Genomic DNA, 22,561 nt, shown 5'->3' with positions numbered 1-22,561 from the left:
TCATATGCAGGCCGTGCAAGAGAACTATTCCCTCCTTGCCCACTGAATCCCAGGTGACAATCTTTTTACTTCCTGTGGGTCAGCATCCTCCACCATATGGACATTTCTATCCTCCACACCTTTGACTGCTCTACCCTTCGCTCCGTCTCACCTGAACTCTGCTCACAATACCATCATCCTGCTTTAGCTAAAACCTGCTGTCTGCACTTGCTGCGCTGTGTTTTATTCTGCTGTGCCTGAACCCGAACTTGGTTGTGTGCACATGCTGCATTGTGTCTCATTCTGTTTCAGCTAAAATCAAACTCAGATGTGTACTTGCTGTTAGCATTTTTTGAAATCGCTTTTGCTTGGTGCACAACTGTTACTTTACTACCGTAAACAAAAGTAGCGTTTGCTGTGAATACATCCTGCATTAACACCCTGCACGTCCTACCTTGTCCTCAGTGCCTGCCCCCCAGCCTATCCCCCCGTGTTTTTCCCCGCCACCCCCTCCTTGTGCCTTAATACATCAGCCCGGTAAGTATCCTCCTCACCATTGCAGCCAGCTATGTCACTATCTCTCCTATCTTCTTTAACTGCTTCTCTATTTCCTATCCCTCTCCTATTACTAAATCTGGCTGAAAGAAACTTAAGAAGGACATAGTGGGCTCAAACCCAGGCCTTCCTATTACAGACACCTATGTCACGGCTTCCGCAAGAGAGACTCTCACCAGCATCATCTTTGTCCTTCCTTCACTCGACTTGTGGACTCTCCAGATGGTCGCCTTTCTCTCTCCTATCGTCTCTTCTCCCATTTGCGGTGACACCAGCTGAGAGGTCCTCCTTGACTTCTTTGCCATTTCCAGGGTCATCATTAATGTCTACCAGAATGGAACCATCATGGTTCAGGGTCCTCAATCCAACCTTCTCCGCTTTGACAGGCTCCTACCTCACCTCTCAAACCTTACCTCTTCCCCTGGACCGGCTCACTTGCCTACTGTGCCCTCCTCCTCTGCACAGGCTACCTTGCCTACTGTGCCCTCCTCCTCTGCACAGGCTACCTTGCCTACTGTACCCTCCTCCTCTGCACAGGCTACTTTGCCTACTGTGCCCTCCTCCTCAGCACAGGCTCCCTTGCCTGCTGTACCTTACTCCTCCTTTGCAGGAGCATACAGTGCCTTCCACCTCCTCTGCACAGGCTCCCTTGCCTGCTGTGCCTTCCTCCTCCTCTGCACAGGTTCCCTTGTCTGCGGCGCCTTCCTTCTCCTCTGCACAGGCCACCTCACCTTTCCTCACTGGCTCTTCAGCCACCCTCGGGGTGGACTGCCATCCACTGCGCCCCCCGCGAAAGACCTTCAAAGATGGCAAGCTTCTCCATATTGCCACGCTTAACTCTCGCTCCGCTGTTAAACACTCATCTGACATCTGCAACCTCCTTGAACTCATGGATCTTGATGTGCTCACCATCACAGAGACATGGTTCAAGGACAGCTCTGTCACAAGCTTTGACACATATCTCCCTGAAGGATACATGATCCTCTCTGTGCCCAGGCCCAAGGGGAGAGCTGGGGGAGTGGCCCTGATCTTTCCAGAATGGATAACTGTGTCCGTCATCCCTACTCAGGTCTACTCCTCCTTCGAGTGCATAGTCTGCAGGCTCTCACTCTCTCTTAAATATGCTCTCCTTATGGCCACCTTCTATCAGCCACCAGGACAGTCCACGCTCTTCCTCTCGGAATGGGCTGACCTGGCCTCCTCTCTACTTTCCTCTTCCTCTCAACTCCTCCTGCTGGTTGATCTCAACATCCATCTGGACTCTCCTGACTCCTCAGGACTTTTCTCCATCCTATGCAATTCTCTCTCCCACTCCATCTTACCCACTGGCTCCACGCACACAGCTGGCCACACTTTGGATGCTTTCATCTCTACCGACATCCCTCTCTCTATTTCTCTCACTACCTCCCTCACTTGTACAACCTCTCTCTTCTCTCATCACAATTGAAGCTCTCCTCTCGCATCGGCACACCCTGCACGGCCACTCGGTCTCAAAGTAACCAGAACCATGAAAAGAGTCACAGCGGCTGCCTTTGCCGCCACCTACTCTCCGCCTCCTACTCCTGTAGCTGACTCCCACCCTAACACAGCCCTCGCTAACTTCAATCTCTCTATCTCTAACACCCTTGATACTATTGCCCCCGTCATGAGTGTCCGACTGAAGCCTTCCAAAAAGTGCAACTCTTCGTACGACACCAATCTGGCTGCCCTTAAACGCAAGTGTAGTGCAGCTGAGCGGAAATGGAATTCATCAGGCGGATCCTCGGACAAACTGGCCTGCCGCCTCCTTCAGAGGCAATATCGACTCTGCATCCACACCAAGAAAAGAGTCTGCATCTCTGTGGCATCAAACAACACGGCTCAACTTTTCAAAGCCTGTAAGGATCTGGCCAATCCTGCAGCAGCCTCCTCTTCTGTCACACCCACCCAGGACCTTTGATCGGCCTTGCCTGCACACTTCACCGCAGAAAACCAAGACATCCTTTCCTCTCTTACCTCCACACCACATCTTACACCAACACCTCTGGAGCCTCCTTTGGCCCCTCCACCACTTCTCCTCTGTTCTCCCACTCCCATCACACCTGATGAGGTCGCCAGATAGGTCCGGTCTATGAAGGCTTCATCCAAACAGGTTAACCCCTGCCCCTCCAAAACCATTAAGGACAACATTGACTCTCTCGCTCCAGCCTTGGGTGATCTCTGCAGTCTCTCTTTTGCCACTGGAGTTTTCCCAACTTCTCTTAAGCACTCCCTTGTGCACCCTCTACTTAAGAAACCCTCTGCCGACCCATCCATTCCTGCAAACTACCGCCCTACCGCCCTATCTCTATCACCCCTTTCCTGGGCAAACTCCATGAGAACCTGGCTATCTTTCAGCTCACCCTCCACACTGAATGTGCTTCCACGACCATCAGTCTGGCTTTAGTGCAAACAGAGGCACGAAAACTGCTCTTCTGAACCCCTGTGAAGACAAGCTCTCAAATCTCAACACTAACACTCCCTCTGTCCTCATTCTTCTTGACTTCTCCTCTGCCTTTGACATGGTAAACCACAACATCCTGATCGCATGTCTGCATGACACCCTGGGAATCACAGGTCAGCCTCTGGCATGGTTAGCCTCCTTGCTTTCCGACCGCCCATCCCAGGTGGAACTTGGGTCCTTTCTCTCTACTATCACTCTTTCAACTTGCGGTGTTCCCCAGGGTTCTAAACTATACCCCTAGTTATTCAATGTCTACATGGCTGCTCATGCCCGTGTTATTGCCATTTTCATCTCTAACTTCTAGTGCTATGCTGATGACATGCAACTCTCCTTCAGTCTACCCTCAGCCACCTCCTCTGCCTCGCTCATATCTGACTGTCTGTCTGCAATTCAGTCATGGTGTGCTGCAAAAGACCTCTGCCTCTATGCCAGTAAGACTGAGATTGTTCGCATTGGGACTCCTGCTCCTGCTTTCCCACTCTCACTCTGGTCGGCTTCCCTTGGCCCTGAGCGCGCACCTACCTGCGAGGCAAAAATTCTTGGGGTCATCTTCAACTCCACGCTCTCCTTCTCCACTCCCATTTCAGACATTCCCACAGTGGTTCACTGTCTCCTGAACTCTGGTTCTCTCAAGGCTGGACTACTGCAATAGCCTCTTTCTCAACCTCCCTGTCTCTGCTCTGCACCCTCTGCAACTCATCCAGAACAGAACTGCAAGTCTTATCCTTGGCCTCAAGGCCAGTGACTGCATCTCACTGTTGCTGCAATCCCTCCACTGGCTCCCAGTGGCTGCAATGATCAAGTTCAAGACCCTCTGCATTGTCCGCAAGACTTTCTGGGTCCTGAGACCTCCCTATCTGCAACAATGCCTACCTAAATACTGTCCTTCACAAGCCCTCCGCTCATCTGTCGCCAACTTTCTGCGAGTGAGCCGGTTCTCCAAGCAGAGATTTGCGGGAGATCTTTATCCTCTGCAGGGGCCTCCCTCTGGAATAGCCTCCCTGCTGCCCTCCGTCTTCAGCCTGATCTCCTTAAGTTCCGGAAACTCCATAAGACATTCCTTTTCTCCTCTTCATTCTCTCTCCCTCTACTCTGCTAACCTTTCTCTCTGCGCTATTCCTCTCTCCCTCCTTTTCCACACAGCCTTCTAACTGGCCGCCTGGTGTACCTCAGAGTCTCACAGGTCCCTGGGTGCCCTGTCAGTCCTCTAGCACTTGACTACAAGCTTGCACTTGCCACATAGTTACTGCACTTGGTCAGTGCCCCTTGAGCGTGGCATCTCTCAGCACTTACCCCAGCTTCTGACTGACTGGGCACCCTTGGTCCTCACCGCCACCCTCCGCCTCTCCTGCACCTGTCTGCACACTTGCTCGATCTGAATGCACCATGCCTTGAAGATCATCTATCTGTTTTTCCCTTGTCTCCCCTCCTTGCATGGTGGCGCCTCAGTGCACTTGGAAAAACCGCAGAATCCTCGTCAGACCTATTTGCTGTCATGTACACTGTTAATTGTATTATATGCACTTGTTCCATGCACACACTCTGCCTGTGCAGACTTGTATCGTTCAGAAAATCAAGGGCTCCGAATAACTGTTGTTTCTTCCCCTTGTTTTGCTTTGTGTGTAGGCACTTTACAAATAAACAATACCATACCATAATGCCTACCCTGTCCAGATGTTCAAACAATGGGAGTGTAAAGATGTTGAAAAGAGTTGGTGACAGGCACAAGCCCTGTGGGACCCCACAGATGACCATGAACTCCTCTGCCTGCGAATCCTTAAAGGAAACCCTAGCCCTACGTTCGGCCAAAAAAGATTTTAACCAATCAGCTGATGCTGTGGAAAAGTGTGCTAAAATACATAGGGCCTCAGTGTGCCCGGCAGGTCGGACCCTGCCGAGCACAGCAGCCACAGTAGGCAGACTGTCATGGAAGCACCGGCACCGTTGATAACGGTGCCGGTGCTTCTGTGTTCCCCCTTCCCATAAAGTCCTATGGGACTCTATGGGAATGGGGAATTACAATTTACCGGCACCTGACTTTCTGGACTGCCGGCGTTGTAATCTCCTGGGGTTACCGGGAAGTCAGGCCCCGGTAAATCATTACAGGTCTGGTGACAACTGCCAGTATCACCGGCACGGTTACCGCTGGACCCATAATGAGGCCCATAGTCTCTCTGGCAAAAGGGTGTGATCCGCAAGATCGAATGTGGCAGAGAGATCCAGCAGCACAAGCAAGGCCGTATTTCCAGATTCTATAGTCTGGAATATGTTAGTTTTTAGTTCAAGCAGCGTGGACTCAGTCATATGAGCATGTCTGAACCAGACTGTTTGTGCCCAATAATGTCATATTCAGTGAGGAAATCCTCAATCTGCAGATTTGCTACTCTGTCCAGTATCTTAAGCAATAGGGGGCATTAGTGATGGGTCGATAGTTGACTGGCAGGCTGGGAGCATGTGAGGGTTTTTGTAACAGGGGAGAAATCCAGGCCTGCTTAGTATCACATGGAACACAGTTTTCCCTGAATGAGATATTCATAAATTTAGTAATAAGGGGGACCAGAAGCGAGGCACAGGACTTTACCGCAATGACTGGACAAATGTTCCCTTTACAGTTTGTGGGCTTTAGCTTACAGAAAATATCAGTGAGATCCTGCTCAGAGATTGAGTGAAAATTGAATTCAGGGCAAGTCCTCTTTGGGGTATAGACTGGCGAGTTACTTTGTTCAGGGTTATCATGGACATTTTCGCTTAAAATGTTAGTCTGGATTTTTTTCAGTTTGTCCAAGAACGTTTTTTTTTTTTGTTGTAAACTCTGTTTATTTGGGTTTTACCAAGGAAACAACATGAGCACAAACAAAGGCACTCGTCAGGAAATCACATTAGCATTATCAGTGAAAAGAGGCGATGCAGGCATAAAAAGTAATATTTCATCCGCCGAGCAGGTAATAGAAGGCAGTTCTGGTTACATCTCATAACTTCAGATTATAGGAGGAGGGGGGTGATAGGGAGAGCAGGGGGGGAGGAAGTAGGACGGAGGTGTGTCTCAGCAACCGTCTAGCCATTTCCCCCATATCCTCTCAAATATTCGGGGGCAACCCCGCGCGTTGTAGATGCGGCGTTCCAGAGATGCGCACCTACTCAGTTCGTTAGTCCAGCGATTCAAACATATCGGGTCCGCTGAGCCCCAACCTGCAGCAATAAGTCTTTTCCCCGCACCCAGTGCCAATGCCGTAAATGTTTTTTCATGCTTAGTAAGGTCAACCTCCCCCCAGATTCCCAGAAGTGCCATTTTGGGGTCCTTGGGGATTGGCTTTCCTAATATGGTGGAGATTGTGTCCATGCACTTACCCCAGAAGACCTGTAACACCTGACAATCCCAAATCATATGAAAGAAGGTGGCCGTCTTTCGTTTGCATTGGCTACATGTCGCATCTCCGGTTTTGCCCCACCTGTCCAGGGCGGTACGAGAGTAGTATGAGCGGTGAAGTATTCTGAGTTGTATCAGTCTGAGTTTGGCCACAATGCCTATCTCACGGGGGGGACATTAGTGCATCTGTCCAGTCCTCAGGCTCCAGAACCCCCAGGTCCCTTTCCCACCTTTCTTTCATCTTACCTAGTTCTTTGGCACCAAAGGAGTTAAGGGCCAGATAAAGTGTGGAGGTGACCTTGGAGGGGATACGCTGCAGGAGAACATTGGTTTCTATGGGGGAGCAGGGAGGTATGGTAGTGGTGTCTGGAAATTGGGTGCGTACGGCATGGGCGAGCTGTGCATATCGAAACCGGTCCATAGGTGCCAAACCATATTTGTCTTGCATGGTATCAAAGCTTAGTAGGCGTCCCTCCTGAATCACATGAGCTAGTGTGGGTATCCCTCTATTTCCCCAGTTCCCAAACCATCCCATTTTCCTTATTTCTGGAAGATGTGTGTTGTGCCATATGGGTTGAGCAAGTGTTGGTTTCGCCTTCCAGCCAACAAGCTTATGTGCGTCCCTCCCGGCATGCCGGATGTGACGTGTCATTCTTGGTATTCTCGGGAATTGGTTGTTGGTGGCGCTAAGGACCTGTAGGGGCGGGACTAAGAGCATAGCCTCAATTTCAATTCGGACGTGCGGTAGAGTGGGTTCTGTGTGTAGCCAGTCATTCACCACCCCAATCTGTGTTGCTAGGTAGTATGTGCGTATGCAGGGTAGTCCAATGCCTCCCTCCCACACTGACCACTGGAGTGTAGTGAGGGCGATTCTGGGTTGTTTCCCTCCCCAAAGTAGCGTGCAGAGGTTCCTCTCTATGAGTGCGAAGGTGTCATGGGGGATGGGGAGCGGAGCATTTTGGAGAGTGTATAGGGGTCTAGGTAGTCTCATTATTTTAAACAATTGATACCATGATTGATTTATTTTCTTTAAGGGATCTAACCCGAGATTTGAAGAACGAATACTATCTGCTTAACCCAATAAGGGGCATTAGGTGAAATCATGGTAAAACAATATATTCAGCACTGACTAATTAAGGTGTTTCTGTCTATCTCTTGACCCTCTTTATCCTTCCCTATCCCCAGCCCCATTTTTGTCTGGCACTTTGGTTTTTTGACTTTTTAATTATTCTTTTCTGTCAACAAAACATATATCATTATATCACTTGCATTTCTTTTGTTAATATGTGAATGAACATACCATTTTTTGTTAATGTTGGAATATATTTAAAAGATTTTCAGTAATATACTTAATCAGCCCTGATTTGAAGAAGGTCCTAATGGGACCGAAACACGTGTCATCTGAAAGGGCATTTACATATTAAACCATGTTTTGAAAAACTGGGCGCAGTCTCATCCTGGGTTTTCCTTCTTGTTCTAAATGTTTATATGCGGTCTTCTCTTGGCTAAACCACTAACCCAGTGAGACGGGACCTTTGCCAAACATTTGTGAGCAAACAGAATTTCAACAATACAAGGAAGATGCCGCCATGTTAGACCAGACCAACATAGCCAAGATTTTGTGAAACTCTATAATTTTAAACAAGGCTGCCCTACCCATTAATGATAGGGCGAGCGATTGCCAGTGAGAGACGTCCCTATTAAACCTGTCTAGTACCGGTTGCAGGTTGATAGGAACATTTTTTGAATGGTATTACACCACTTAGTGTCTTTGTTGAAATTTTATGGCAGTGGGCTGTGGTTCTCGAGCTGTAGAGCTGGATGCAGCCCCCAGAGTACGTTGGTCATAGTAGTTTTTCTTAGGTAGGGATATGGAAGTCTTATGTGCCTTGACTACCTTCAAGTCGGTGGATTTATCCTTGTCAGATTTAGTTTTTCCCAACATTTTAATGCATTATTGTTGTCTTTTTTTAAGAGCCTGAATAACTGGTGAGTACCACTTTTTGTCAGGTAGCTTTTTCCTGAGGCGGGTTTTATCAGGAGACACTTTATCAACAACTTTCTCTAGTTTTCTCCGATAGGCAACTGCCAGTTCACCAGCACAGTGTAAGTTGGCCAAGTTATCATTGGTGGGTGCATTGAAGGGTGCCATGGCAGCAGGTGTGAGCTTGCAGTGGTTTATATAGGATACCCAGCACTTCCCTTGTGGTATTTTAGGGGATGGACATATTCCACTCCAAAAGATGACGGTTGGACCATGGGCAGAACTTTCCAGAACTTTGAGAAACTGTTGCCAATCCACACATTGTTTGGTATTTTCATCTTGCAAACTGAACATTGACCATGTGCAACTGACTATAGACATGGGTTTCCCTCATCTCATTGTCATGTTTCCAGCATTGATCGTTGTTACTTTTGGGGACTGCTTTTCCTAAGCCTGTTGATCTGTGGTTTGATCAACCTGACAGTGCGCATGCATCCAGAACGTATCTGACTGTTGTGTCTGTGCTCCCCTTCCCCATGATACAGTCTCTGGATTTCTGATGTCACCTGTTCCATTTCATTGGGGAAAATCTTTGATAACTTGAGATTGTTTACTGAACCTAAGAGCCCTACATCCTTAAATGGATATGGTACTCAGAGCGCCCCTTACTGGGAAACCCTACTTCCTGCCACTCTCTGATTTAGATATGAATCCTTCTATTAAATAGGCCTCTCCTATGAAAGGCCCCCTCTTTATGCTAACATTGGCAACTGATTTATGTGCATTAGCCTGTCAATCTCATGGAATATTTCCATGAACGGTAATCCTGGTTATGATCAATTGTCTCTTCTTCCAGACAGTTTACCACAGGTCAAAAGAAGATGTAATATGCCCCACTGTCAACAACACACAGTTCTTAATCAACAGGTAGGACTACGTTATTAACAACTCTACATTGGTATATTTGTCAGGACATTTTCTTTGTACTGCTGCTTCCACTTCAACAACCATACTTCTACTGTTGGTACTATAAGAACAGTCACCTTTGGCCCAGAGTATGTTACTGGTTCAGACCACTTCAAGGTTATATCTGCTGACAACTTATTGTACCACCACAGTTTAAGTACTACTACCACAGCTCATTACTTTGAAAGGGCAGGAAGGTTTTGTCATTTGCCAGGAATCTTCAACCTCTTTTGGCAGGCAAGGCATTCTTCCTTTCAATGACTTTCTCAAATGGGCAGCCTCTTTGCCTTTCCTTTTTGTCTGGCACAATAACAAACTATTTTGTCCCACAAGACTCACTCCTCTCTGGCTTTTGCAGTCTTTGGCACTGCAGGTTGTGTATACTTTGAGAATATTCTTCACAAGCAATTAGATCTCCTTCTTCTGCTTTAATCACAACTTTCTGTCAGCCATCAGCCCCAAGTAATTACCCAAAAGCTTTGGTGCCACTCTCTCAGCTTCAGGCAATAGTGGTACATGTATATTGTAGACCACCTCAGTGTTAACAACTTCACAATACAGTTAGATGCCTCTTCAACTCTTGGAAAGGTTGGCTTCATTATAAAAAGGGATTGCTTCTTGGTTTGGCCAATGCTTGTTCTTCTCTTTACTTTGTAGAAATAGAAAGAATGTCGCTTTTAGATACAATATAAGATTCAGTCTCTTAGTTGAAAACAGAATAAGGCACACGCAATCTCTCTTTAAAGTAGATTTCAAGGATTTAAAGATGAGAAGATAATTGAATTCCTGTGCAAAGGCAAATAATACTTCTGACTTCAATTGGGAATCACAATTAGTCACATTCAGCCTCTTTCTGATGTGATTTACAGAATTTATAAAGTGTAACTTGTGTATTGTCAAGTTTCAGTATTCGGAAATGTTTCTATCAGTGTTCCCTCTCCTTAATTAGGGACACACAACCACTCCATTAGTCAGCAACAGTCTTTTAATATGGGAACAATGGTTTTCAGCAGCTTTAACTTCTCACACGTATAATAGGACTTTCTCGGTATACAGGAGTGCTACATTTCCAATATTAGTAATATTTTTAGTACAACGAACAGCTTCTGCTCGCATAAAGTCATACGCGGATCAGTAAGGAGTTGAAAACAGATACCGGCAAGGCTTGCGCATAGTGTTAGAATGCTGTGCTTCATTCACCGGCTTCTCTGGGTTGCACTGCTTTCCCAACTTGCACTACCACTTCTACTGCTTCTGGATAGCTGGGGAACCACGCCCTTCTCCTGCATGGGTGTCTCCGGTCCAGCCACTCGAATTGGGAGTACCTTTTCCTCCCGAGACCCTTGGCTTGCCTCTTGTTACTGGCCCCAGTCTCCTGCATGTTCTTAGCTCTGTAATCACGGCACTAAGGCTCACATGGGAAACAGCCTCCCGCACGTCTTCTGCTGCGCAGTCTCTGTGGGTCACGTGTGCAATCGGTAGAAGGGATGTGTGCTACATGCAATGGGATGGCACAGTGATCAGGCCTGTATCTTTATGGTGATGTGTATGTGTGTGTGTGTGCATGCAGATGGTGCTTGTGTTTGCAGTCGGGGGCTCATGTGGTTTGTGTCAGTGGGATTAGTTGCATGTTTTCATGGCAGGGATGTTGCGGTTTTGTAGGGGCTGACTTTAGGTGGGAGGTGATGGCCATGTATTTGCTCTCATCTAATTGCCATTTGGACTCCATCATTGTACTTGGGGTATTGGGTGTATGTGGTGACTATTGTATTACGCTAAGGGTCACTCACCTTCATCCGCCGATGATGGGACTCCCATCTCAGAATGGCCAGCACCCTCGATGGCCTCCATGTCTATAACGGAGCTGCAGGTTTCCTCCCAACGTGCCAGCTTTATGGGGGATGATGCTCCACCACCTGTTGCCTGGGCCTAGCTGCGGTTTGCCGAGAGGATGTTGCGGACATGCAGCCGCAGATCGTCCCAACGTTTCCTGCACTCTTTAACTGTGCCTGGGGTTCTCCCCATCGCAGTGACCTTCTGCGACACCTCCTCCCAGATGTGCTTTTTTCTTATTTGTGCTGCATGGTGCAGGTCTGGGCAGAACACGACATCTGCATGGTAGACCAGAGTGTCGGAGAGCATGTTGAGTTCCTCATCAAAAAAAGTGGCTTTTGCAGCCGCACTGTGCCTTTTTGGGTAGCCTTGGCCATGTTCTTGCTAACACTGTCCACTGTTTGCCAATCCAGGTGCTGTAGGCAGAGGATTGCAATGGATTGTGTTTTTAAAGATTGCCGCCGGAGCATTTCCCTTCCGGCGCGATGACGTTGCTTCCGGTACCAGCACTTCTGGTGCCGGTATGTACGTTACCGGTATCAACGGTACCGTTCTGTACAGCATCTAGGATGCCGGTGCCTGTGTCTGCGGCAAGGATGATGCCGCTGTCGTGGGTCTGGAGGGCTTAACTGGCATGCTTGCGCAGCCGTTACCGGCATGCCGGTATGCGCATGCCGGCTGACTCGGAATCAACCATTAATTACGGCAGCAGTGCAACACGGACATGGCTGCACCACCATGCTGGTAATTTGATTTGTTTACCGGCCAACTCGTAATGAGGCCCAGAGACTACAATTGTAAATGTCTACTTCTTTTTCATAAGGGCCATTTTTTTACAAGTATACAAGGAACTTTGGTCTTGTGATTCTTAAAAATGTTTTATTCTAGAGAATATTGCACCATACTTCATTTTTATTTGTGATGTGTATTTCTTTTATATAGGATCTATATACACTCCATTTTCACCTTTCTTATTTACAAGAAATACATAGCAGTATTTTATATAAGATCTATATTTTACTGTTTACATATTTTATGATGTTGCAATTTATGTTGCTGCAGGTCTTCTTGTCGCGTTTCTGTGTTTATATCAGCCAAAGTAATGGCACTCCTGCACCTTGGACAATATGTGCCAACGTTCAGGTAGTTTTGATCAATTTGGACTTGTGGTCTTGGTAGAGGGTATGCCCCACCAAAATGGAGCAGCTGCGTAGTAGTTTTCTTTGTGTCTGTCTTGGTCAGTGTGTAGGGGGGAGTGCATGATTTCAGATGGTTGGCTTTACAGGGATTTTTTAAGGACTACTGTAGTGGTGGTATTGGTGGTGGGGGTAGGAGTAGGAGAAGATAAAGTTTGTGTATGTCTGCCATCAAGCACCTCATTGTGTGTTCAGTGAAAATGTTGCAGCGTTTGTGGCGAATCTGGAAGAGCATACCAGATGTTGCTACTCAATTCTTATCAGGATTACCTGCTTGTAAATGGGCCAGGCATATGCGCAAGGTTCTGTGTTCATTTTTTGCCAGTCATTTTTTTCGATGGGTTTTTGCCAAAATATTCTTTGGGAAAAACCCATCAAACATCTTTTTTTTCTTTTTGGGGACTTCCCCTAATCCCACCCCACTTCCTATATTAATGAAACTCTATTCCCGACCCCCGACCCCTTATATAGCCTTCACCACACCCCCCTGTGTTTTTCAATGTTTTTTTTTAAATAATTCTGGTAAAAACCCATCGAAAAAAGTGACTGGCAAAAAATGAACGTTGTACCATGAGCAAACACCTAGTGGCTATTTTCATCCCTTGTCAGTAAGGGACCTCAAACTATTACCACAGCCACGAGCGCAGATTCCCCATAGGTGGAGACTGCGTGACATGTGTAAGCATGTGGGGTGTGGTTTATGCAGTGATGGTGGCTGTAGGAACTGTCTGACTATTATTGTTGTGTGGCAGTAGAGGTGGAGTTATTTGGGGGTGGGGTTTTACGGTGAAAGTGACTTTGGAGCATTGTTAAAGTATGAGATTGTGCACGTTTAGTGGCTATAGTGTTGGTAGTCATAGTAGTGGTTGTATTTCGATAGTCTTAGGATGTGTGGTTATGCTAGACACAGAGGGGTACGGTTGGTAGTTGTTATGGAATTTGTGTTGTTAGGATTGTGTGTGTTATTTGTGTGTGGCATAAAATCTGTGTTTGTCATGCACATGGGTGGTTTGGGGTGTCTTTCCAAGGTCACTTTCAGGTTCAGGTATACCTGAAAGACAGAATGGAGCTCATTAGGACCCTGGCGGTAGCTCTGCCCTTATTAAGGGCACGGCTGCCGGCGTAAATGAATGTTTACCGGGTCCATGAAATGGGCAATTCCTGGGTCATGCTGACCTAGGCGGACCCGGTAATTGCCCTTTTCTTGGACCTGGTAAAAATTAATCCCCAATCCCATTTGAGCACCATAGGGTTCAATGGGAATGGGCTGCCTGCCAACAACGGGCACGTTAATTATAGGCCCGTTGTTAGCATGCTTGTCCCCTCGCGGGACCCGCAAAGGACGCCTGGTAAAACCAGACGTCCAGAGCGGGTCCCGCTAGGGGACCTTGTAATAGGACGGTACGGGGTTAACGGCTCCGGAACTTTTACTGGCACTGTTAAACCCTTACGGCCCTCCTCGTAATGAGGCCCAAAGTGTTTTAATTGCTTGTTTGTATATTTCGTTATTAGTTTTATTTGCAATAATGTTTTATTTGCAATAAAAATGGGAGTTACGTGATTCACAATCCACTGAGAATAAGATCTTCGATGCCGCACGCTAGCATGCAACAACCCCAAGGACTAGAATTGAAGTGCAGCAAGCACTCTGATGCTCATCTAATGGTGGATCTGGTGGATATTGACACGTATTGCATGTTAATGTTTTGCATGCTTTCTTTAGAGCAAAAAGACCCCAATCCTCAATTGAGAGAGACAAAAGCTTACGACAGCCAGACCCAATTCAACAGTAATGAAAAGGATGTTCCTTTAAGAGAAATCCTTTCTGTGTAAATAACAAAGTTATGGTGTACATTGCTACCAATACTAGTTAATTCAGCCCATCAAAGTGGTTATGTTTGAGGATCTGTGTAACCCACAATGAACACATCATTTACACAAAGAGAAGGTTTTAAGGCAGCATTTTCTCAAATGCAGTAAAGCGGACACATAAAGCAACAATTGAACTGTTATTTACCAATAAAATAATGTCATACAGGGAAACAAACTATCAAGCTCCTCACTCACACAATTGCACAAATAAATTACAAAAGGTGTAACACGCTGTAATACATGCTTTAACACCACCAGGGCCATCTTAAACACTTTTGGGGCCCTGGGCACGGACATCTTTGGGGACCCCTCCACCAAACCAAAGGAATTAAGTGATCATGCATATCTGCCCCCCTTGCCGCAATCACAACCCATAGGTTGATATGCTGACTCACAGCATTAAAAATAGGGATGTTACTCCCCTTTAAGTCCCCTTACCATCTTCATTCCTGCTCTAATCAGACTGATAAACAAGTATCATTTGACGGCCAACATTATCAGTTTATGAAGAGGTTACTCCTGTTCTAGCATAGATACAGGATACTTTTTATAAATAGCATCCAGGAAGGTATGCAGCCTGTAGTATTAATGCAGGTCTGTATGTAAAAGGTGCATGTAACCCAGAATAGATGGATAACTCACATTTGCTGCCTCACAGAATGCAAACATACTCAAGCACGGATAGAGAGGACCAATTGGCAGGAAGGAGAAAGCTACACATAGCATGGATAGTGGATGCAGATGAGAAGCTACCAGGAAGATGTCAGTATGCAGACATATTGAGATTATAAGTGGGACATGGTTTTCAAATAGTATTGTCAAAAGAATAAAGTGCCTGTGGTGTGCAATATATCAATGCTCACTATTATAGTGAAAGCAACACTACAGCCACTGAAACCATGAGTGAGGCTGTTTTGAAGATCATACCCTGAGAAGGAAATCTCTCTGAATGGCTGACCATTTTGAAAGGTTTAAGGATTGGCAAATTCGAGAGGGTAAGCAATACAATATTATATTAGAGTCCCAGCATTACACACAATGGTTAAGGGGTGAATCTGGGATTTGTGCCAACTCTGCAATTTCTGCATTTGAACACTTTCATTACCAGTTCTTACCATGAACTAAACTAATCTCATTTTATAAAACTGACTAGGAAAGTACACACAGCACATAACCAAACATGATAATTTTTAAAAACAAAATATTATGGAAGGGTGTAACACAGAATGATTCTAGCTTCATTCTCTCCATCATAAAGAGACATATATAAGTACCAGCATACCAATCAGTGTGATTTAACAAATTTAATCAGGATGGTCTTTTTTATTTTAAAGCTTTACATACTTCCAAAACATGGCTTGTCAAATTGTCATTTATAAACGTGCAGAAAAACCTTTGACTTTTACAAAAAATGCAAAGCTTTTTTTGTGTCAAACGAGCAGACTTTAAAATATGCTTGCCCGAGTACTTCACCATCTGGTCCGATACCTTCTTTCTACCACCCCTTCAACTCAAATGGCCTACATAAGAAGAAAGATCAAGTAATGGGTTAAACGAAGCCACCAGCATGCGAGTAGGCAAACTTCACAGAAGACAGTACAATAATGTACAAGATATAAGATGATTGATCAAGATCAATGTATTGTCTGCTGGTAAAGCCAGGATAAAAGCATGAATGCTTTGCTTCCAAATTCTGATACTTACTCATTTTTTGGACTAACAGTTTAAGCTCATCGTTTGGAGGTGATTGCCTAGGTTTTACAACACTGCATCTGAACAAACCAATTTCTAGACCTTCACCATAAGGATGTCATGTTTATAGCAACCCCTATCTGGTGCATGTACATTGCTGATAAAATCACCTGTTGTGATGCAAGACCAAGTACATATGCAGGCAGGTTTATAAACTGCAGACATAGGAAAGGCTCAGCCAGCCTTACATTGCAGATTGCCTTCCTAAGCTCTCGTTTAGCGTCTGCTATTTTCGGATCGTAATCGATTCGAGAGTTATATTTTTTATTGCTCATTTCAGCTGTGCTTTTGTAGTTACGTGTCTCCATAGGCACACATATCACTGCAATGTGTGCTTAACACACTGAGCTAACATCTGAACCATTGTGGCACTCAATCTACCAGTATGCATTTCAAATGTGGCTATTGAACATGATCAACATAATTTCTACAGGAAGGAAAGAATGCTACAGGAGTTGTGCCGCAAGAAACACACAAACTATATATACCACAGTGAACACAGAAAGCATTACATGATGAATTGATCGAGCCAGAATGTACTTGCCGAAACAGACAGGCAATAAGTTTAGAGCCTCAGCGCCATGCCATCAAATATCCTGATGTGTGCTATTTAAGTCTGGTGAACAAAGGAATCTTACTTCTTTAGATCAGGCAGCCTTTTGGGGCCCCCTCCAAGGTGGGGGCCCTGGGCAAGTGCCCCTTTTGCCCTCCCATAAAGACGTCTCTGAACACCACATCTCTTAGACCACACCACAGCAGGTAGCCTCAGGGTCAAAGAAGAAATATCAAAGACAAGATGATGAGCTGAGGGGGTATTGGTTGGCCTCACCCCCTGAGCCCATAGTTGCTCCAGGTGCACTCAGGAAGACATCCAACCCAATCTCTTGCTCAATTACTGCTCACAGGTGCAGACCCTCAGTGAAAGGCCTACCCGGGGGGAGGAGGGAACACAGTATAAATATAGCCTGGCCCATTGCTGGGTCTGAGTTGCAGAAGCAGGAGGCTCACATCTGAAGAAGACTGAAGAGCAGTGGAAGAAGCAGAGGCTGGAAAGATGGGGGAGATTGGAGAGGTAGCAAGAGTGAATAGGAGGTGGTGGGCTTTAAGAAGGTAAAGGACGAGGAGGTAACTTCAGGAGTCAAGCATGTACAGAAGGAGTCATGGAAGTTAAGAAGGTGAAAGAATAGTTGGTAACATCGGGCAGCGAAAGTGGTCATACAGTGTTGGTGGAAGTAAACATTTAGAGGATGAGGTGGTACAATCAGGAACCAGGAGTGTACAGAAGTAGGGGTGGGAGTTGAGAAAGTGTAAGAGGAAGTGGTTACATTAGGAGGCAAGAGTAGACAGAAGGAGGTGATGGCAGATACAGAGCTGAAGGAGGTGTGGGAGTGGGTAACATCACAAAGTGAAAGTTGGCAGGCAGAAGTGGTAGGAAGGAAGAAGCTTAAGGAGGCGGTAGTAACAGCAGATACGGTGACAGGACAAGAACATGTGGTAACATCAGTAGGAGGTTATGTCCAAGAGGATGAGGAAGAGAAAAAAGTGGGCTGCAGATGTGGAGAGGAGGTGGTAGGAGACAGGGTGCAGGAGGGGGAGAGAAACCCAAGCTTGATTAGGAGGTGAGGCTATCCGAGGCTGGTAGTGATGCGGAAGCAGTAACATCAGAGGAAAGATAACAGTTCTGAGGAGGTAGAAAGAAAGTTAAGACAGCCAAGGTGTGAAGGTGCGATTGTGGAAGGCTAGTAGTACATAGTAAATGTTGAAAGGTCCTTTTTAGACAGGTGTGCCCTAAGTATAACTAGATGGTGAGAAGAAAAATGAGACTGGGACAGGGATGTTATGGACATAGCAGAGAGGTGAAGGAGAGGGAACCAATGCAATGCTAAGGCAGAGCAGGGACCCATTTCTAGCTCTCCCTGCTAGCTACAACCATGAATCATCTGCTCATAAGAACTTTGCTTCAAGTGTGAGAAGATTAGAGGAAAAAAAGGGGTTTTCGCCACCCAAAAGCCTGAAACATCTGAGCAGGCCGGTAACTGTTTTCACTGAGACATTTTCTCCATGGTCCAAAGCCCTAAATATTCACAACCAGCAGGAAAAGACATTTGTGAAATTGCATTTTAGTTGGCCCGTACTTAGTAACAGTCCCCAAATATAATAGTGTATGAGAGCATTTGTTCTTGTCATCATTCTTGTTCACAGGTGACCTATCTACCAGCACCTACAATCTGTATGTGTTGCCAATAGTGAAGCCGTTTCTGCATGTGCTTTGGCTATGTTCTTCAACCATGCTTTGGCTTTAGCGCACAAGTGAAGCTAATTCTGTAAATAGATGTACATGTATAGTTCATATTTAATTTAGTGGAGTGCCAGAAGGTCGAGTGGACTCCATAAAAGGCACACATTTAGAGTTTTTGTTTAAACAGGCTTTACTTGGGTTATATATACAGGCTTGGCCAAAGGAAAATGCAAGCAATTCAAATGAGCAGTTCAGTATGGCTTGACTTTCTCACTCTTTTCAACAAGATTGCCTCTTACGTTCCCCTTGTGGGTTGTCATGCTCTCCCTCTGTGGCTCCCAATCACCAAGTGAAGAATGTTATTGGACTTCCTCCTTTCTTGGCTGGGTCTTTTGTAGCTTGACTATTGAGGGGAGACCTTCTCCTGTAGTCAAAATGTCCGAAGTGATAGTCACAAGCTGGTACTGTGCAGGATGTTAGAGCATTCTGCAAATTATCCAGAACAGGACTGCGAGACTTGTCCTTGACCTCAAGCCCAGGGATCGTATCACTCCAGGACTGAAATCTCTACACTGGCTCCCTGTGGCTGTGAGGATTAAGTTCAAACCCCTCTGCATTGTCCACAAGGCCTTCTGGGGTCTGGGGCCTCAATATCTTCAACTATCTCTTCCTAAATATCTTCCTTCTCGAGCTCTTCGCTCATCTGCCTCAAACTTCCTCAGGGTCAGTCGCTTCTCAAAGCAACGAGTTGGTGGTAGATCTCTTTCCTTGGCTGGAGCCTCTCTCTGGAACAGCCTCCCTGCCACCCTGAAACTTGAGGAGAATCATCTTCGGTTCCGGAAGCACCTCAAAACCTTTCTCTTTGCTTCTGCTTTTTCTCCTCCTCTCCCTTGCTGACTTCCCGGCTGACACTGACTTTGCACTGGTTGCCTGGTCGCCCTCTGATCTCGCGCCCAGGTCCCCTCCCCCACCAGTCGCACTCCTGCACTGCCCTCCTTGCAACCCTGCACTTGGGGACAGTTTCTGCATGCCTACAGTCCCACTACCAGCACTTTCCACCTGTTGTCTCCACTTACCCTTGCACTTGCCACCTGCTGGCTGTACTTAACCTATTGTTTTTTTTTCTTATCCATTGTACTGCACTGTCCTCTCCCCCTTCCCACCCTGCAGTTCTCCCCCCCTTCCCATGCACTTGCGCGACCTGATTGACACCTGGCCTAGTAGGATCGCTGTATATCTTCCCTCTGTTCCCCTCCCTTGCCTCGTCGCGCCTTGAAACACCTGTGTATAGGCATGTTATAAATGGCATATTATATCATATAAGCCCAACTTTCTTAAAGGCCCAGGCCCTCAATATGAGTTTGACGGTATCCCACTGGTAATTCCAACAGGATACCAGCAACCTCCACTTAACGTCTCCACCGCCTTATATCCCGGTATTATAAGGACATTACAGGTGGCAGAGAGCAGTACGTTCCAATTCCCATGGAGTCCCATAGGACTCCATGGGATTGGATTTACTGAATCACCGGCACCAGCTGGTTCTATTGTCCACCAGCCTGCTCTCATTCTCCTTTCTGGTGTCATGCCAAGTATTTGTACGTATGAGCAACTTTCCTATTCCCTTTTCCTCCTCCTCTGTCTCTTTGTGCTACACCTGTCCATCTGATGCTTTACCATGTGGTCATTCCTCCATTCATCCTAGGCTCACCTTTTACCAACTGAGGGTTCACCCTATTCCACCCTACCAGCTTAGTCCTCTCTGGGACAGATGTGCCCTTTCCTCCATCTTCCTCATATCTCTCCATCATAGCTTCGATCCACGCTCTGCACTGCTCCTTATTCTCCTTCCTCAAGCAGATGTTTATCCTTTCCTCTGCTCTTCTTCTGATATTTCACCTGTCCTCTTCTCCTCTGAATTTACTCTCCTCTTCCACTCCTCCTCTCCAGTGTTTTCCATCCCCACTCTCCTCTCCTGTTGCGCTTCCTCTCCTGCTCTCCTCTCCTTTCACTCTTTTCGACTTCTCAAAAGACGTTCCTCATTTTCTACTCTGCTTACTTTCTTCCACTTGCCTCATTTCTCCAACTAGCTTTTCTTGTCCCCTCCTCTCCTCTCACGCTCTCTCTCTCTCTCTCTCTCTCTCTCTCTCTCTCTCTCTCTCTCTTTCTCTCTCTTTCTCTATCTCTCTCGCTCCTGGCTTCAAGCTCTCACTCTGTCTATTCTTTCTTCCAACATTCTCAGAATGCACCCCTCCTCCAAACACCCACCCTGCAAAATCCTTCCCCTTATATACAGTGCTGATCCCACATCCCTGTATTCATCCGAGTGTCTTGTTTTGTGATTGATTGACTGTGTAACCTCCCAGTGGCTCCCTGGGCCTTGTACCCGCTTTTCAATGCTTTGTGGTGCAAGCTAATAGAGACCTACCACCAACTTGGTTTTGTTTTGCATGTATGTTCTGAGAGTGTGGAGTACATCAGAGTATCCTTTCTCTGTTAGGGCTGCAAGAAAAGAGTTTTTCAAGCACAGGTGTCCATACCTCTGCCAGTGTTTTTTTTTCATATGGCTAATATTGCCTCTTTCTACTTTCCACAGGGACTTAATCTTCATGCTACCCACATCCTGTGATGCATGACAGTCACTATTTAGAAAGGTCATTAAGCCATGTTCGTTCTCACAGAAGGGCTCACGTACCTCTTTTACTATCTAAAAGTCCTCTGTGTTGGAGTTGGCATGTTGGTGACATGGGGGAATAATGTGCTCAAGAGGGGCTCATTCATAACTATGGGCCTCATTATGAGTCAGCCAGTCCTTAAACAACGGTGGCGGTAAATCTGCCGCCACCGTTGTTTCCGGACCAGCTGATTCCAAGTTCTACAGGTAGGAGGAGTCACTCCCGCCAGGTCTGACCTGGTGGGATTAACGCCACCCGCCTGCAGGCAGAAATGGAAACACCGGCTCCGTCATAGATGGAACCAGTGTTTCCATTGTCCCCATCCCCATGGGAATGGGGATTTATGGAATTCCGCCTCCGGAATTACCGGGTCACCGGGGTTGTAATGCCCTGGTGATTCCGGTAATCACGGAGGTGGAATGGTATTTAGGGTCTGGCAGGAGCCTGCCGGTTTATCCGGCAATGCTACCGCCAGACTTGTAATGAGCCCTATGTCTCTTAAAGCATTATAACCCTATTGTGGCCTCTGCCTCCTTTTGCAGGTGTGGTATCCAGGCGATCCTCCATACTCTTCCTGTGTGCCCAGCATCACATTCTGAGTGGCATCATCCAGCCCCAATGGTAACCCCAAACCTCACCCCGAGCAAATGACTGGGGACTTGGTCACAGGAGGTAAGTTGTTTATGGCATCACTCTATTTGTTCAAGTTTCCTACTAACCCAAATAAGAAATTTTGCAAACACAGTTAACATTTTCTACTAACACAGTAGCAATGCATGTTTTAGCACTATTTCTTTTTATAGGACAGACATAGGTTATACTTCTTCTTGTAACTATGTTGTTTCTCTCAGTTGGTTCCTTCACTGGTGTTGTGTTTGACAGCAGTTCTGTAAAGAATTTGGAATGTACTGTTTCCTAAGCACATTTTAGTTCTGCATAATTGTTTTCACACATTTTAATGTATTCACTATGTTCACTAACACAGTTAACATTTTCTACTAACACAATAGCAATGCATGTGTTAGCACTATTGCTTATTATAGGGCTGGCATTTGTCATTATTTAGCAAAATGTTTTCATACTTCTATGATGTTTATTATGTTACTTAGTCGTGTGGTGTGGCTATGTTGCTTCTTTCAGTTGGTACCTTTGCAGTGGCTGTGTTTCGACAGCAGTTCTGGATAGAATTCACAATGTATTGTTGGTTAAGCTTATTTTATTGTTGAATAATTGTTTTCTCACATTTTAAGGGATTCACTATTCTGAAACTGTCTTAACTGGTTTGCACATTCTCAGTGGCCTCACTTGCTATAAATGTTTGTTTCCTGCTACAGTATCCTTGATGGTAGTGCTGGTTCACTATCTTCTTTTACATGTGCTCTGTGCTTCCCATTTTTCTCTTCCAGTGTTTTGGGCTGTAGAGGCTATGTGCCAGTTTATGTTAGCGTCTGTTGTTCTCCTGAGGAAACCAGCATGTCGCTCTGGGGACTTGATACTCTTAAAACATATATAGTGATGTTATAGTGGTAATTGTATTAGTTGTTAAATGTACAAATTACAATTGTTGTTCATTTCACTAATAATGGACAGTTTCTCAGTTACTAACTTTAGTCATTGCTCTTACTTGAAAAGTTGATTTTACTACCATTATTATAGTAGTT

At 46.0% G+C, this 22,561-nt stretch overlaps 1 protein-coding gene across 1 annotated transcript in view; it reads left to right on the top strand.

Moving 5' to 3' along the window:
- FGGY (FGGY carbohydrate kinase domain containing) overlaps window positions 1-21,562 on the top strand; it is a 2,730,916-nt gene extending 2,709,354 nt beyond the window's left edge. Inside the window, exon 16 of the mRNA XM_069642074.1 lies at window positions 21,443-21,562. Within this exon, the coding sequence (XP_069498175.1) occupies window positions 21,443-21,551 (109 nt within the window). The 3' untranslated portion in view covers window positions 21,552-21,562. The remainder of the gene's footprint in view (window positions 1-21,442) is intronic.
- Window positions 21,563-22,561: the final 999 nt, after the last annotated feature.

The sequence above is a fragment of the Ambystoma mexicanum genome, chromosome 1q, assembly GCF_040938575.1.
Source record: "Ambystoma mexicanum isolate Mex_15411 chromosome 1q, UKY_AmexF1_1, whole genome shotgun sequence".
In the NCBI taxonomy this organism is placed as follows: domain Eukaryota; kingdom Metazoa; phylum Chordata; class Amphibia; order Caudata; family Ambystomatidae; genus Ambystoma; species Ambystoma mexicanum.
Note: the sequence above shows the minus strand (reverse complement) of the source record. Positions and strands in the feature narration are given on the sequence as shown.